The 15,311-nt window shown below is 46.5% G+C and overlaps 1 protein-coding gene across 1 annotated transcript in view; it reads left to right on the top strand.

Annotated features, from left to right (window-relative positions):
• The window catches only part of PLXNA2 (plexin A2), a 568,789-nt gene that overhangs the window by 126,869 nt on the left and 426,609 nt on the right, over positions 1 to 15,311 (top strand). The window contains exons 2-3 of the mRNA XM_069633272.1: positions 992 to 2,270; positions 12,170 to 12,352. Coding sequence (XP_069489373.1) covers positions 1,077 to 2,270; positions 12,170 to 12,352 — 1,377 coding nt within the window. The 5' untranslated portion in view covers positions 992 to 1,076. The remainder of the gene's footprint in view (positions 1 to 991; positions 2,271 to 12,169; positions 12,353 to 15,311) is intronic.

The raw sequence follows: 15,311 nt of genomic DNA, 5'->3' as shown, positions 1-15,311 counted from the left end.
GGCCACCGTGACTGTGAAGGGAGCAGGCACAGAGGCCAGCCCCATCCACAGGTCACCATGACTGTGAAGGGAGCGGGCACAGAGGCCAGCCCCATCCACAGGTCACCATGGCTGTGAAGGGAGCAGGCACAGAGGCCAGCCCCATCCACAGGGAGCAGGCACAGAGGCCAGGACCATCCACGGGTCACCGTGGCTGTGAAGGGAGCAGGCACATAGCCCCACCCACGTGTCACCATGGCTGTGAAGAGAGCAGGCACAGAGGCCAACCCCATCCACAGGGAGCAGGCACAGAGGCCAGGACCATCCACGGGTCACCGTGGCTGTGAAGGGAACAGGCACAGAGGCTAGCCACAGTTCACCATGAATGAAGGGAGCAGGCAGGCATGCAGAGGGACCTGTTTTGCTTTCCCCATTTTAAATTCAGGACTTCAAGTCCCAGAATGCAAAGAAAGACTGGATGACCTTCTCACGCATGGCATGGGGATCTTGGGGGGGGGGTAAGCAGGCTCGATATGGGGTCACTGTGTGGCCCTACTCCTACAGACACTGCCCCCAGGGAAGCTGTTTTCCCAGCAGAATGCCCCCTTACATGCAGAACTGTAACTGGTCCTCTTCACGTCGATTTCACAATAAGCTGGATTTAAAAAGATTTACAATGTTTCAATGAAATGATACGTCGATCAGGATTAAATCGTTAGATCCGTCTGGTAAACCTTCTGTCCCGATTGCTTAGGGTAATGTGTTCCCTTGTGTGGCCGGCTGGAGAACCCTGAGGACAGGAAAGAGTTAAAAATTAAATTAAGGTCAGAGGAGGCATCTGGACCAGATGAATGCGAACAAAATGAAATGTCTGCTCTGTTTACTAAGATGGCCGCCGCTATTAATGTTATTAGAGGATTTGAGGACTACTTATCTGTGGCCATGTGTAATTGCAAGAGATTAGCTCCCCAGAGACTGCATCTAACCGTGTCCCTCTGCTCTTGTTTTGCAGAATCATGTGAACGACATTGTGGGGCAACTTCAAGCCAAGCTGCAAAAACAGGGTAATTGCCGGGAAACGCCTTGTCCAACCTAAGATGGCGCCCTGGAGATGCTCGCGGACATCTTGCACTAGGCACTCAGGCGGCTGGCCTTTTCTCTTGAACTTTCTCGTGATGGCTGTACTAGCAGAGTCCAGCGCCAGCAGTTCCACCTTCAGTACTTTCCACGCAGAGAACAGAGATTGGACGTTCAGCCACTTGACGGTCCACCGGGTGACCGGGTCAGTGTACCTGGGAGCGGTCAATAGGGTCTACAAACTTTCTGCCAACCTAACGCTGCTGGTTTCGCATAAAACGGGCCCGGAAGAGGACAACAAGTCGTGTTACCCGCCGCTCATCGTCCAACCTTGCACCGAACTCCTCACCAAGACGAACAATGTCAACAAGCTGCTCATTGTGGACTACTCAGAGGACCGTCTGCTGGCATGCGGGAGCCTCTACCAGGGTGTATGCAAGCTGTTGCGATTGAACGACCTTTTCATTTTGGTGGAACCCTCACACAAGAAAGAGCATTATCTCTCGAGTATCAATGAGACCGGAACTATGTACGGGGTGATAGTTCACACCGAAGGGAAAGACGGCAAACTTTTTATTGGCACAGCGGTGGATGGGAAGCAGGACTACTTCCCCACACTTTCAAGTCGCAAACTTCCCCGTGACCCCGAGTCATCGGCCATGTTGGATTACGAGCTCCATAGTGACTTTGTCTCGTCCTTGATTAAGATTCCCTCTGACACGCTGGCATTGGTCTCTCACTTTGACATCTTCTACATCTATGGTTTTGCTAGCGGCAATTTCGTCTACTTCCTGACCGTCCAGCCCGAAACACCAGAAGGCGTCTCTAGCAATTCTGCCAACGACCTCTTCTACACCTCCCGGATCGTACGCCTTTGCAAAGACGACCCCAAGTTCCACTCGTATGTCTCACTGCCAATCGGCTGCACAAAGAATGGAGTGGAGTACCGCTTGTTACAGGCGGCCTACCTCGCCAAACCTGGCGACGTCCTAGCCAGATCTCTGGCCATCTCTTCCCAGGACGACGTGCTATTTGCCATATTCTCCAAGGGCCAGAAGCAGTATCACCACCCGCCCGACGACTCTGCACTGTGCGTCTTCCCCATCAGGACCATCAACAACCAAATTAAGGAACGTCTCCAGTCTTGTTACCAAGGGGAAGGAAACCTGGAGCTCAACTGGCTGCTGGGGAAGGACGTGCATTGCACAAAAGCGGTAAGAACATGAATGTAGGCTCTTGTGATCATGAAATGTATGTGCCTGTTTGCCTTGTCAAGGAGCGATAAATATTACAAAACACCCAACACTCTGAAACCTAAATTCAATGAAGTGCTACACACTATTGGGTAGTAAAGTACTTTACTATTAGAAAAATATCACACACAGAGAATTTGAAATCCAGACCTGGTTTCCAGCCACCTACCACATTGCTCCATTCAATGAAGTGCTACACACTATAGGGTAGTTAAGTACTTTACTATTAGAACAATATCACACACACAGAGAATTTGAATCCAGACCTGGTTTCCAGCCACCTACCACATTGCTCCATTCAATGAAGTGCTACACACTATAGGGTAGTTAAGTACTTTACTATTAGAACAATATCACACACACAGAGAATTTGAATCCAGACCTGGTTTCCAGCCACCTACCACATTGCTCCATTCAATGAAGTGCTACACACTATAGGGTAGTTAAGTACTTTACTATTAGAACAATATCACACACACAGAGAATTTGATTCCAGACCTGGTTTCCAGACACCTACCACATTGCTCCATTCAATGAAGTGCTACACACTATAGGGTAGTTAAGTACTTTACTATTAGAACAATATCACACACACAGAGAATTTGATTCCAGACCTGGTTTCCAGCCACCTACCACATTGCTCCATTCAATGAAGTGCTACACACTATAGGGTAGTTAAGTACTTTACTATTAGAACAATATCACACACACAGAGAATTTGAATCCAGACCTGGTTTCCAGCCACCTACCACATTGCTCCATTCAATGAAGTGCTACACACTATAGGGTAGTTAAGTACTTTACTATTAGAACAATATCACACACACAGAGAATTTGAATCCAGACCTGGTTTCCAGCCACCTACCACATTGCTCCATTCAATGAAGTGCTACACACTATAGGGTAGTTAAGTACTTTACTATTAGAACAATATCACACACACAGAGAATTTGATTCCAGACCTTGTTTCCAGACACCTACCACATTGCTCCATTCAATGAAGTGCTACACACTATAGGGTAGTTAAGTACTTTACTATTAGAACAATATCACACACACAGAGAATTTGATTCCAGACCTGGTTTCCAGCCACCTACCACATTGCTCCATTCAATGAAGTGCTACACACTATAGGGTAGTTAAGTACTTTACTATTAGAACAATATCACACACACAGAGAATTTGAATCCAGACCTGGTTTCCAGCCACCTACCACATTGCTCCATTCAATGAAGTGCTACACACTATAGGGTAGTTAAGTACTTTACTATTAGAACAATATCACACACACAGAGAATTTGAATCCAGACCTGGTTTCCAGCCACCTACCACATTGCTCCATTCAATGAAGTGCTACACACTATAGGGTAGTTAAGTACTTTACTATTAGAACAATATCACACACACAGAGAATTTGATTCCAGACCTGGTTTCCAGCCACCTACCACATTGCTCCCTGGGAAATGTGGTTATCGTTTTTCTACACATTAGTCCTCATTGCAAATGTTATATCCCACTGGTAGGGAAATGTCAAATGTGATGAGTCCAATTGAGAGCCTTCTACGAAGAGTATAATCATTTGCAAACAAGTAACGAATAGATTCTCTTCGTACATTTTCCACCACTGCTCACTAATCCCTGGTGTGATGCCGCCTGAAGCCCCCATAATACTGGCTGATTTTAAACCCGCCCGTAGATCAGTCCTGTACCTTCAATCTAACAGAAGGGCACCAATGATGGCCTGAGAACCCACGTCGACGATCATCTATTGGGTACTTCCACAAATTTGTTTTTTGTCGGGGGTCCATGCTCAAGTGTGGAAGAGTTTAGATCCAAGTCAAAAATCGGAGACTGGTCCTTGGTAGAGGGCACTCAAAGCTTACCCTTTCTGGATTACGTAACCATCAGCTATTGTTTATGCTTCTGGTTTAGGAGAGAGAATACGATATTACTCGTTTGTTTTTGTATTCCAAAAACAATTTTATTTATAGAATGCATAAAAAAACCTCAGAAACAGCTTCATCACTAAATTAAATGATAAACAAAACGACATAAATATTCAGATTGTGTACATGCAGTATTTAAACAAGATAAATGCTAAACACAGAACATAATTAGTACAGCGGTTTACACACAGAAAAAACGTTGTGATCACGTACTGTGATTTCAGGCCAGCCGTGTGGTTCCTCTGACGAACGACGTACTAAATGAATTGTATGTCCTGAAGATGGCTCCTCAACTATCTGTGTACACGCGAGTTAAGTGTCACATAGACTGAGAGCCGAAACACGTGTCGACAATCTGAATAAGAAACCCTTACTTATTCTGTGCTCTTCAGAACCAAAAAAAGCCACCATGTACTCCAATGTGTCATGACAAAAGAGTTGAGATATCACTATCACACTGACCGCCAGTCACAAGGTTTTCTCTGTAGCTAGGGAGAAGTCGGGTTCTGATGTAATCCTCTCAAAGACACTAATGATGGCAGAAGCAGAAATGTGAAGGGTGAAATGGCCAGAATTCTGAAGGCATGCTGTGTGGTGCGCCTGTAGTCTTGCTGGCAAACGCTTGGAAACGTCTTTGCTGCTTAACTGTCCAACTCAAGACAATTCTCAATACCTACTGAACATTCATTTTAGAAAACTCTGGCCTAAAGACTTGACTTCGAGAGTGCCACTTACATTTTAATTTGAATAAATGAATATCTCCTTTCATTATTGAATTATGTTTTTGTGACTTGGAGGCCAGGATTCGAACCCGTGCCGCTCGGCATTGGTTTGCTTCTGAGACTAACGCGTTGCCCCTGAGCTTAACTCCCCAGCCCCGCAGCCCGCCATTATTTGATTTGACAAGAATAATGCCTTGAACAAACTGGAATATGGACCTACTTTAAAGAAAGCCACATTGCTGGGGTGCAGATTCAGCAAAGGTGATAGATGTGTTTTAAACTTCTTTTCTGTGAGTTGCCTGCAGAAGGCAGGCCTTCTAACCACCCCCTTCAATACTTTCATACTTTGAGTACCCTGGACGTTTCTGCTCAGTTTAGGCTGCGGTCAGACACTTATTCCACTGTCTTTTTTAAAATCTCATCCCCTTTTCCTTCTGTGTTGCCTCATATGTGGTAGGCAGCCCCCCTAGAGTCTTGTCTGCCCCTTCCTCGTCCTTTCTTACCCCCTCACCTTAACTCGACTCGAATACCCGATTTTACCCTCCGCTACACCGGCCTCCTTTTGTAAATAAATACACACATTTTAGGGGCTGTAAATCTCCAGCACTCCACTGCCCTCTCTTTATTCTTTAACACACTTACACTTTTCTATTTATAAAATGAACCTCGGAATTCTTAGAAGCCTGATCACCTCTGGACAATGACTGACAGTTGTCCCTGAAATTAATTCAAAGGCTTTTCATAATATTTCTAGAGCACAGTCGACCTTTGCACCAGAAATAACAGGGTCAGGCCACCTTTTTTTTCTGAACGGCCTTCAGGGGTCGATCTTTGGAGGGAAAAAAATGAATTGCGCGCCGTTAAAAAAAAAGACACGGGGTCCCTTTGAAAGGTCAGAGCTAATAGTCCTGCTCAGACATTCATGGCTTCTCTTCCCAACTTTCCCCACTAATGGTCCTGCAAGAGAGTAGGGTGCAGCTGTGCGGTTTATCAAGTAAACAGTGGTGCCACACTCCTATTCGTCAACACAAGGTCTGTGTAAAAATGCGACCATGCATTTTAACAAAGCATACGCTCTTCTGCGTAGCAATTCCGTGTGTGACAGACCCGATCAGCTTTTTACCGTGCATTCGATGCACGGTGCATTCTGGGAATTGTCCTTTTATAGGCAAGTGTCTGGAAGTCCATATAAAGCGTTGTCCCCCACAGATGGGGCTGAACAAAATATCTAGGAGGTCACAGGAGGGCAGGTATAGAAAGCACTCTGCCCCCTCCCCCTCCTGCCCCCCGACACAACATATCATAAACATACGTTATGCTGAGAAAGTATTGACAAAAAAGAAACACGTTTCTCAAAATGTCAGGTCAAAATGGAAAGTTTTACCATGTGCACAATCTCTGATCTTTCTGGTTCTTTGAAACGCGAGTGAAGGGGGGGGCGGTGCCCCGAGGTATCCTAATGACACACACATGGGCCGTGCAGTAGTAATTGCAGTCAGTGACTCAGGAGACAGACATTAAAAATAAAGAGACCGTGAAAGATGGAGGGTCCTGATAAGAGGCAGGAGGCACAACAAAGCGGGCTGGTGTAATGTTTCCCAAACTTGCCCTGCAGTCTAGTGCAGCTACGTGTTGAGTCACCCCCTGCCGAGTTAATGTTCTGTGCAGGCCCAGGCTGTGACATTGCTGTCGGGCTGAGCATCGCTAGAGGTGACCCCTTTCACATCACTATGTTATTTATTTATTTATTAGTTATGTAGAGCGCGTACATGTCGCATCACTGGTGTTCACGGATGACTGAATGTCACCAGGTACACCCTACTCCAGCCCTGTCCTTGGCATGCACTTCATCTGACCATGTATTCAGTTGAAGTGACCTGACACTACAAGTCCCAGAAGTCAATTGGTGGAGAGGGGCGGAAGCCCAGAAAGCGCACACGCTGCCCCCAGGTGACATGGAATGGAGTCTCTGGCAACCCTACCTTCAGAGCCAATACACCCCGCCAGGGTGGCACACAGTTTTGGTGGCGCTGGGAGTCAGCAGATCAAGGCCAGAAGATGTGCACTCTTTCTCAGGCCTGTTGGCGTTGAAGGCTCGCTCGTGATGGGCCCTGAGTTTTGAAGATGACCAATCAGCATACAGCTTGGGAAATGCGCCAGCATGCTTGGAAAGTGGCCTTTTGCTGTGTGGGTGCCTTTGGATTTGGGGGGCCGTGTCCCAAATGAGCGGCAGTTTGGGCTTTTAGCAGACTTCGTCAAGATGCGTGTTGCCAGGTTTTAAATGCCACTCATTTTCACAGGATTGGAGCAGCAGGTGGGGGGCTACTTTAGAAAGGTGCTGTTCCACTCGCCATTACGCCTTATAAGTACTTGAAGTGCAAGCGACACCGGCCGGCCACCTCACACATTCAGCTCAATGACTGACACTCTAGTGTACACTCATTCAAAGCACTCACACAGCACTCCAGCATTCTCAGGGCGGACAGGCACACATCATCCACAAACACTGCATCTCCATTCAATGTTATGTTATGGTATGTTGATTTATACCGCGCGCCGCTACCACCCAATGGCAGCCTCAAGGCGCTGTGGCGAGCAGGACAAGCAAAAGGACATAGCACGTGTTTCATTTGGAAGGTTAATATCTATTTCCTGGAAGGATAGCTCAGGGGCAACGCATTTAGGTTGGGAGCAAGGCATCACAGCGCAACAGAGGTTCGAAACCCCTGCTTAGAAACCACTGGCTGATAATAAGCGTGTTATAAATGATCAATAAATAAATAAATATATTTCTCACCTCTGAACGGCTGGGTGTGCTGGGGCAAAGCCAGTCAGATATCAGGAAGGGCAAAATAATTAAAAGAAATATATCATAAAACTTCCTAAAAGAAAAATGAGAAAGGGAAGAAATACATCATGTCCCTTTTATAATCGGAAAAAAGTAGTTTGGCTCTTTGCTAATATAGCCTCATTAAAATCAACCCTGTTCTCAACCCAAAACGTAGATAACATGTCCATTTTTCTGGAATATTCTTCCTAAACTCTGGGGGTGCCAATAATCCTCTCCATCTGCAAAGTAAACCGCATTCAAGTCCCCAAAGACCTGTCGGTCTGTAAGGGTCAGATCTGTGTCGGAAGGTGCTATGCAAATGGCGACGGTGCGCGGTATAATGCAACATGGAATAACATGGCATAACATGTGGGACCCTCCCAGGGCAGCATTCACCCACCGAACACAACAGCCGAAAATCCCCCGTCACATTGTACAAGAACTTTTATCATCCGACAAGACCGGTTTGTAATACTAGCCTCAGGTTTGCTGAGTCACAGCCCAAAAATCAGGTTTGCAAAGCAAATCACCTGCTTTGCGTGCCCGGGGCATAGAGCTTGCTATTTGTCGGCAGGCTGTCTGCCAGAGCACCGGTTCCAGTAAAGCTTGGAGGCAAATGACTGGCTACTGATTTGATGAGCTGGTTACCCCTTCGCCACATACCTGCAGGGCCTGGCCCCCGCCCCGTGGGAATTGAAAATCACAGGGTGGGAACCTTTCTTCATTAAGGGGCAAAGGACAGAGCAGAGGGGTGGGGGTGCTTGGCCTGAAAGGCAAACAAGATGGCCACTCTGTTCTCAAACACTCTGCCACCGATTGCATGCATTGGAATACTTCCTAAGTTGTGTGAGTCTCAGATGCTGTGACGGAGAGCACCTGTCTGCAATGTTTATATCTCTAAACTTACTAAGTGTGAGGTAGCCCGCTCCCACACCTCATACACGAATAGTGCTTGAAGAACACTCCTTCTGGCACAGTTGTAGCGCATGCGATTCTACCAGTGCTGAAAGCCACCAAGACATGAGTTGAACCAATATGGCTAGCAAGTGAATGCGCAGGTCTTCACGCATTTATACAATTGCCACCGTCGCTTGCTGCATGACTAGGATTAGCCCGCAAACCCGTCAGTGTAGAGGAAAACTCCATGGAAAGGCAAAAGCATAGACAGGTTGCCCACAGAATAGTCAGAGAACACACACTGGTGTTTTGCTGTGCTGGTGCCCGGTGCAAGCCAAAAGTCTGAGATAATGCAAATCGGTTCCTTAGGGGTCAGAAAAACCTGGCAATTGGGGCAGTTAAGGCCGGTGCTTAGGGGGAACAGCAGGGCCTTTGCAGTTTTCAGAGGTAGAGTTGAGTAAATAGGTTCCACCATTTCAGGGAGCTAAGGAAATCAATTGGGAGATATGGGCAAGAAAAGATCAGTGTTCTTCAGTGGCCCCCTCTTTTCGTGTCCTTTGTAAAAGCCAGAAGGTAACGGAAGACCCTAAATACAGAAGTGATATAGTAAAATTGTGCATCATTCAGACAGATCATAAAAACATCCTGGAAATGTCATCTCACACTTCTTTAAGGCTAAAACATCTTTCGTGGCAGGAAGGACACTCAAGCGACATGTAACCAATTGCCTCCTGTCTTTCAAAAATGGAGAAAATTGAAATACTTGCGAAACTGGAAAGAGCACCACTTGGAGTTTCCATTAGGTGGTTTTTGAAACTTGACGCGAGACTAGAAAAGGTGGATGGCCCGATCACATTCTTGAGACAGATTCTGTGGCGTGTCTGGAGATGAACCGAACAAAAAAGAGCAAAGACTGCCGTATGTCAGGCAGCCTTGCGAAATCGTCCAAGGCAAAATAGAGGAACTAGAGAGCGGTCCCTGGGAAGACAATATCAGAGCTCTTGTATCCCCGAAGGAGTGGAAGAACCAATTCCATTAAACAAATATTTGGTGAAAGGGGCATGAACGTTGTGATACAGAACATACAAAGTATAAAACGTTGCCATTTAAGTTTTTACATGCTTCAATGTGTCCCCCTTCACAGTACACTGCCCGTAGCCCCAAAGACAGAGCACAGTTTAATATGGCTATGTGTTTTTCAGCCGACTGCCATGCGCTGCATTCTCTGCTCAAACATAGTAAATGCATTCAGAAAAGTTTGGTGCATGCCTTTGTTTCGAGGATTTGATGAGGTCTTTCTCAGTCTTGGTTACTCGTTCCTTAAATTTTTGTTTTTTTCTATGTTTTTCATTCTATCTTTCCCTCTCATTCACGTTCTCTGTTTCTGCCTCTAGTTTTCTCTCGCTTCTTTTTCTGTTCCATGTTCACACTCTTTCTTTCACTTTGTCTAGTTCTGTCCCTCTTTCATTCTTCCTCTCGAGCTCTCTTTTGTTCTCCCTCGATTGTTTTGACATTTTCTCTCACAGTCTAGTGTTCTCTTCCTTCTCTTGTTCCCTTGTCCTTTGCTCTGTCTTTCCCCAAATCTCTCCTCTGTATTATCTGTCTCTCCTTCATGCTCTCTGGTTTCTCTATTTTCTATATCATCAGCACCCTCTCCCCACTCACTTTTCTCATTGTGTCTGTCTCACTCTATCTGCAGTTTTATTTCTTCCTCTCATCATGTCCCTCTTTCACTTTTCTGCCATCTCTGTCTCTTTCATTCACTCACTATCTTTCTTTCCTTCTCTCGTCTACCTTTACCTCCCATTCTCCGGCTCTTCTTCTTCCTCTCCCTCTCTCTCTCTTTCCTAACCATGTTCTCCTTCAGTCCTCTCTGTGCTATACTGTTGGCCTCTGCGTGCACCTGGGTGGATCCGGGCTGGAGTCTGACTCTGCTCCTGTGTTTTCCACCTCAAAGCCTTCGCAAAGCTACACTAGTCCTGGGATCAACCCAAGTCACATATTTCACACTTCCTTGAATGTGTTTGTGGGTTGCTGGTGTATGCATGTTTGTGGGTAGCTGTCGCATGACTTGGCTTTTAGAAACCAGAGCTGAACCTGCAATTTGCCGCAAGTGAATCAACACAAACGTTGCCCAATTTTGTATCAAAATACCACAGGGCTGAGACGACACTGCTGATTGTTGTCGTGGTGGCCGTCTTGGGCGTAGATTTTAAGCGGTCAACTGCTGTGTCATGTTGTCGCGCATCTTAGAGTCGAAGTTCTGTATCTGAAAGGATCCTCAAACAGTGGATGTGTGGTGATGGTCAAGAGATGTTGTTTGGGAGTCGCTATTTTCTGCCGCTACCGCCCAGATTGGCCACTTTGTTCCTTATTGACATTATTTTGCCTGCACATTTATTTTTTGCTTACTCAGTGCCATTGAGCCCTAGCCTTTTTCTATTAATCAAGTCACTGTTTTGTCGCTCAATCTGCAAGCAGGCAGTTTCCTGCATTCACTACAGTGCCCCAGTGCCTTACGAGCCTCCGTATCCACGGATTGCCGTCGACCCTTGTAGAGTGCTGCTGAGGACACTACATGCCTTTCTCATACCGTGCATTGACTATACAGATGCATATCCAACCCATATCCTCATATCCCTGTTGTCCTAAAGCCTTCCCATCACTACACACCATTTTAGAGAACCTAGTCTCTTTTCATAAGACAATGAGTTTACGTAATGTAACATTGTGGTCGCCCCTCTGTTGAGGTCTTCGATTAGCCTTTAGCACGTTGGTGATATGAACTCTGGGACCGAACGCAGTCCTCGCGATGTAATCTGCAAGACTTGCATTCTCTATTTGGGGCCTCCAGATGTCTAACCTCCCCAAGCATTTGTACACTCACCCACATTTCCCTGCGTCTATCTCTCCAAGCATACAGTTACTACCCAATGGTCCCCATGCCTGGTCAACTGTTAAAGAAACCACTTTGTTGCCCTCCTGCCCCAGTTGAGGATCTTGGAAGCCAGTCTTGTTACGGCCCCTCTGCATTTCTTGACGATACGAGTATGTGTCCTTCAGGGTTGAGGTCTATTCTTCAATCTACCCCGTGAAGGTCACGTGTTTGAGGGACTTACTCATTGAGATCCCTCCTGTGTGCAGCTGCCCTTATCTTTAATAGGGCCTTAATCATGAGTATCTTTTCTTATGGAGCTCTGTATGTCACAGGGGGTAGCCCGATTGAACCCAACGCAGGCCTGCAGTAGGTGAACATTGGTCTAAGAGTTACTAAGTAAGTCCACAGATAATGTTGGGACCGCTTCAGCGGGGAGACGAATGAGGCCCCTGTGTTCTTCAATAAAGTGGGAGATTGTGCGTGACTGATGATGTGCTGTGGAGTAGGGGAGGGAAACGCCTGCCACTCCATTTTATGATGTGGCCCTACACTCTTGGATGTTGACGACGCCCCTTTCTGTTTTTCAGCCTGTCCCCATCGATGACAACTTTTGCGGCCTGGATATCAACCAGCCGCTCGGTGGATCCACCATCGTCGAGGGTGTGCCGCTTTTCACGGAGAGCCGTGACCGCATGACCTCGGTGGCTTCTTACGTCTATAACGACTACAGCGTGGTCTTCGTAGGCACCCGGAGCGGCAAGTTGAAGAAGGTAAGCCCTGCCGGTGGGTGCTCCCCACTGCCATTTTCAGGAGGTGCTAGTGCTTCCTTGGACCTGTGCCATGCTGCATTGAGGCGTGTTCCACAGACTTGTAAGAATTGATGCCCATGTTGGATATGTTGAGTCCATGTGGACATGCATATTATTTTAAGGTTAATCAGAGTTTGGTAGGAAGGAGGGCTGCCCAGAACCTAGCCATGGAGAAGAGCCCGGAGCCTGGTTGGGCTCTCAAGAGTGGTCGAGCAAGTTGTCATGACTGCGTGCCTGGGGTGTGGGTTTTCCTAGCCCAAGGACATGTCAAAGGTCAGTTTTGAGCTAGATTCCTAGCAAGGTGCAAGAGAAGGCGGTATATGCGTTAGCGTGGTGGTGGGGAGGGGCAGGAAGGGCCTGGAGGGGAGCAGCGTGCTTTCAGTACACATAGAACGCTGGCAAGCGCATTCCTCCCCGTTGCCATGGGTAATGTGATACCAATTATGGCGGCTTTCAGTGTTGGGCAGCGTTTGGCTTGTGGAGGTTTGCCCTAAACTTGTTGACGTGCCCTAATACCTCTTGACTCCTGTGTGACCTTGTGTAAATATTATTGCTCTCATACCATACTACTATAGTGAAGGGATTGTGACTACAAACCATTAAGTTCATAGTGAGTACATGGCGCTCCACTATACGTACTATGCAGGGTATGTAAGCAACACAGCATACAATATGATATGATATGATCATTTATTTATATCGCGCTGGTGCACAAGTGTTTCAGAGCGCGACAAGGCAAGGGAGGGGAACAGGGGAGAACAAAACAACGATCTTACTAGACCCAGTGACATTGAGAACGCGCAAGTGCATGGGAGAGGGGGAGGGGAAAAGTGCGGAACAGAGGAGAACAGATAAATATAATAAATACACAGATAATAGAGGCAATAATCAGTTGTAGTGTGGCCATTATTACCGTGCACACAAAATGTGTCTTTGTATAAATGTGCGCTTCTTGAATATGCTTCGAGAGCGCATGCCTCTGTGCGTGGTGTGTGTGTAAGAGAGAGAAAGGCACACTCGGCGGATACGAAGTTTCAGAGACACAAAGAGAATGGTTTCTAGGTTATACTATTAAAGCTGGCGGGACAGGCTCTGTATAGCACACCAAGTCTTCTCTTAGAAATATAAGCATTGGAAAAATAAGGAATTTGGTGTAGGTAAAGGAGCGCAGTGTGTCTTGGTGTCTGGTCCATCAGAGACCCCACTTTTCTTTGTAATATAAGTTTCTGAGTTTTACAATGCAACCCCAAAACTGCGATCCCCTTCTGATGGCTTGGACTGCATTATTTCTGATGGGGAGCATTTTCGAACTGAATGGTTATTGTCACAGACTGATAGGCCGGGGTAGAAGTGCATAGGGATGGTGAACGGAATGAGGAAGATGACAGAAGACTTGCATAATGCAGTTACATTACTTGGTCGGTCACTCATTCTGCCGCGCTGTCTTTAAATTGTGCGTAGTGAAGTTATCTTCAAAAAAGCCTTTGATTGAGTAACGCATGATGTGTGACTTAGTGCATTGACGTTTGTGAGGCGCTGCATAAGGCAGTCGGTCTCTGCGAACCTCCCTTTCTGAGTCTCTCATTAAGACCGAGAAAGACAAGCTGGGCCATATTTAAGGATGGGTAGCAGGTTTTCAGCTCCATTCCCCTATGCCCCCCAGAGTTAAAGAACTTCTGCATCCCCGTGTTCGGGGGCATTCCACACCTGGGTGTGGAGGCGCCACGCATGTATGTGATCCTAGAGTCATTGCCCCCACCCACTAACGCTATGAATCAGTGTCAGGCCTGGGGCCATGGTGCTGGAAAGTTCATGGTGCAGTCGTAAATCAAATGTCCTCTTCTCCAAAGCAGTGCAGCCACTTTCAATCCGCCCCTCCCACCCCATCCTCTGTGTGCAGGCTATGCACCAGAGGCAATGAAAGCCAAACGGTCAGTTGCCCAAAATTACACCTTGCATCAACGGGGAAGCCAAGAATTGGATCAGCCCCCATTCTCGATTCATGAATATAGAACTAAAAAAAAGTTTGAATCAAAGCTGGAATTCGGGCCAGAATTGTCCAGATCCTGGATTCTGGAAAAACATCTCCCCTGATCTTGAATCAGGAAAAATCCTTTTGCAACCTTCAAAACTAATATTGACTGCTTTATAGGCTTAAAAGGTGTGCACCTTTTAATCAATGCCAGCAATAGTACAGGAAACACTTCTCCCATGGGTTCCTTTCTAGGTAGTCAAGATAAATCTTCTGAGAGGCAAATGTTTATCAGAGGGTGAAAACAAACAACCCCCCGTCGCCGATGGGTTCCCACAGTAAATAATTTCCATTTCCAGCACTACTTTAAACGTACGCTACCTGTGGCCAAACGTTGTTTAATAGTGGCAGAAAGGCTGCTTCTGAGCGCTCCTAGTTTCTGTAGGTGGGGAGCTGAGGCCCAACGAGGTTGTGTGAATTTGCACAGAACCCTTATTTTGATCAAGTGTGGAAGCTGGGACTCGAACTAACTTCTCCAGGTTTTATACCTAAACGTTAACCCTAAGGCCACATCTTCTGCTGTCTGCAGTTGACTTAGGATTCCGTCCTCCGGTTGCACGGTTCCAACGACCACCAATCCGGTTGTCCGCTGGTCTGCGGTCGCCCAACAGATTGTTTTCTAGATCTTTCATTGACTTGCTTGTCAGTGCCTCAGTTAGTATCCACTAATTATACAATTCCAAACACCTTGTGTGTTACAGTGGTTTTGTACTTTTGTGCCATTACCGTGTGCCCATGGACAACTTTATTGTAAAGGTGATGCCATTTAACATTTACTTTATTTATTTATTTATTTATTGTGCATTTGTGATTGTGTTTTAAAGCGCCCATGGGGCAAGGGAGAGAACATGGGAGTGAAAGGCAAAAATAACAACAATGAAAAAAAAA

Source organism: Ambystoma mexicanum, chromosome 13, assembly GCF_040938575.1.
Source record: "Ambystoma mexicanum isolate Mex_15411 chromosome 13, UKY_AmexF1_1, whole genome shotgun sequence".
Taxonomy (NCBI): Eukaryota; Metazoa; Chordata; class Amphibia; order Caudata; family Ambystomatidae; genus Ambystoma; species Ambystoma mexicanum.
The sequence above is the reverse complement of the archived record's forward strand: the minus strand, read 5'-3'. Positions and strand labels throughout refer to the sequence as shown.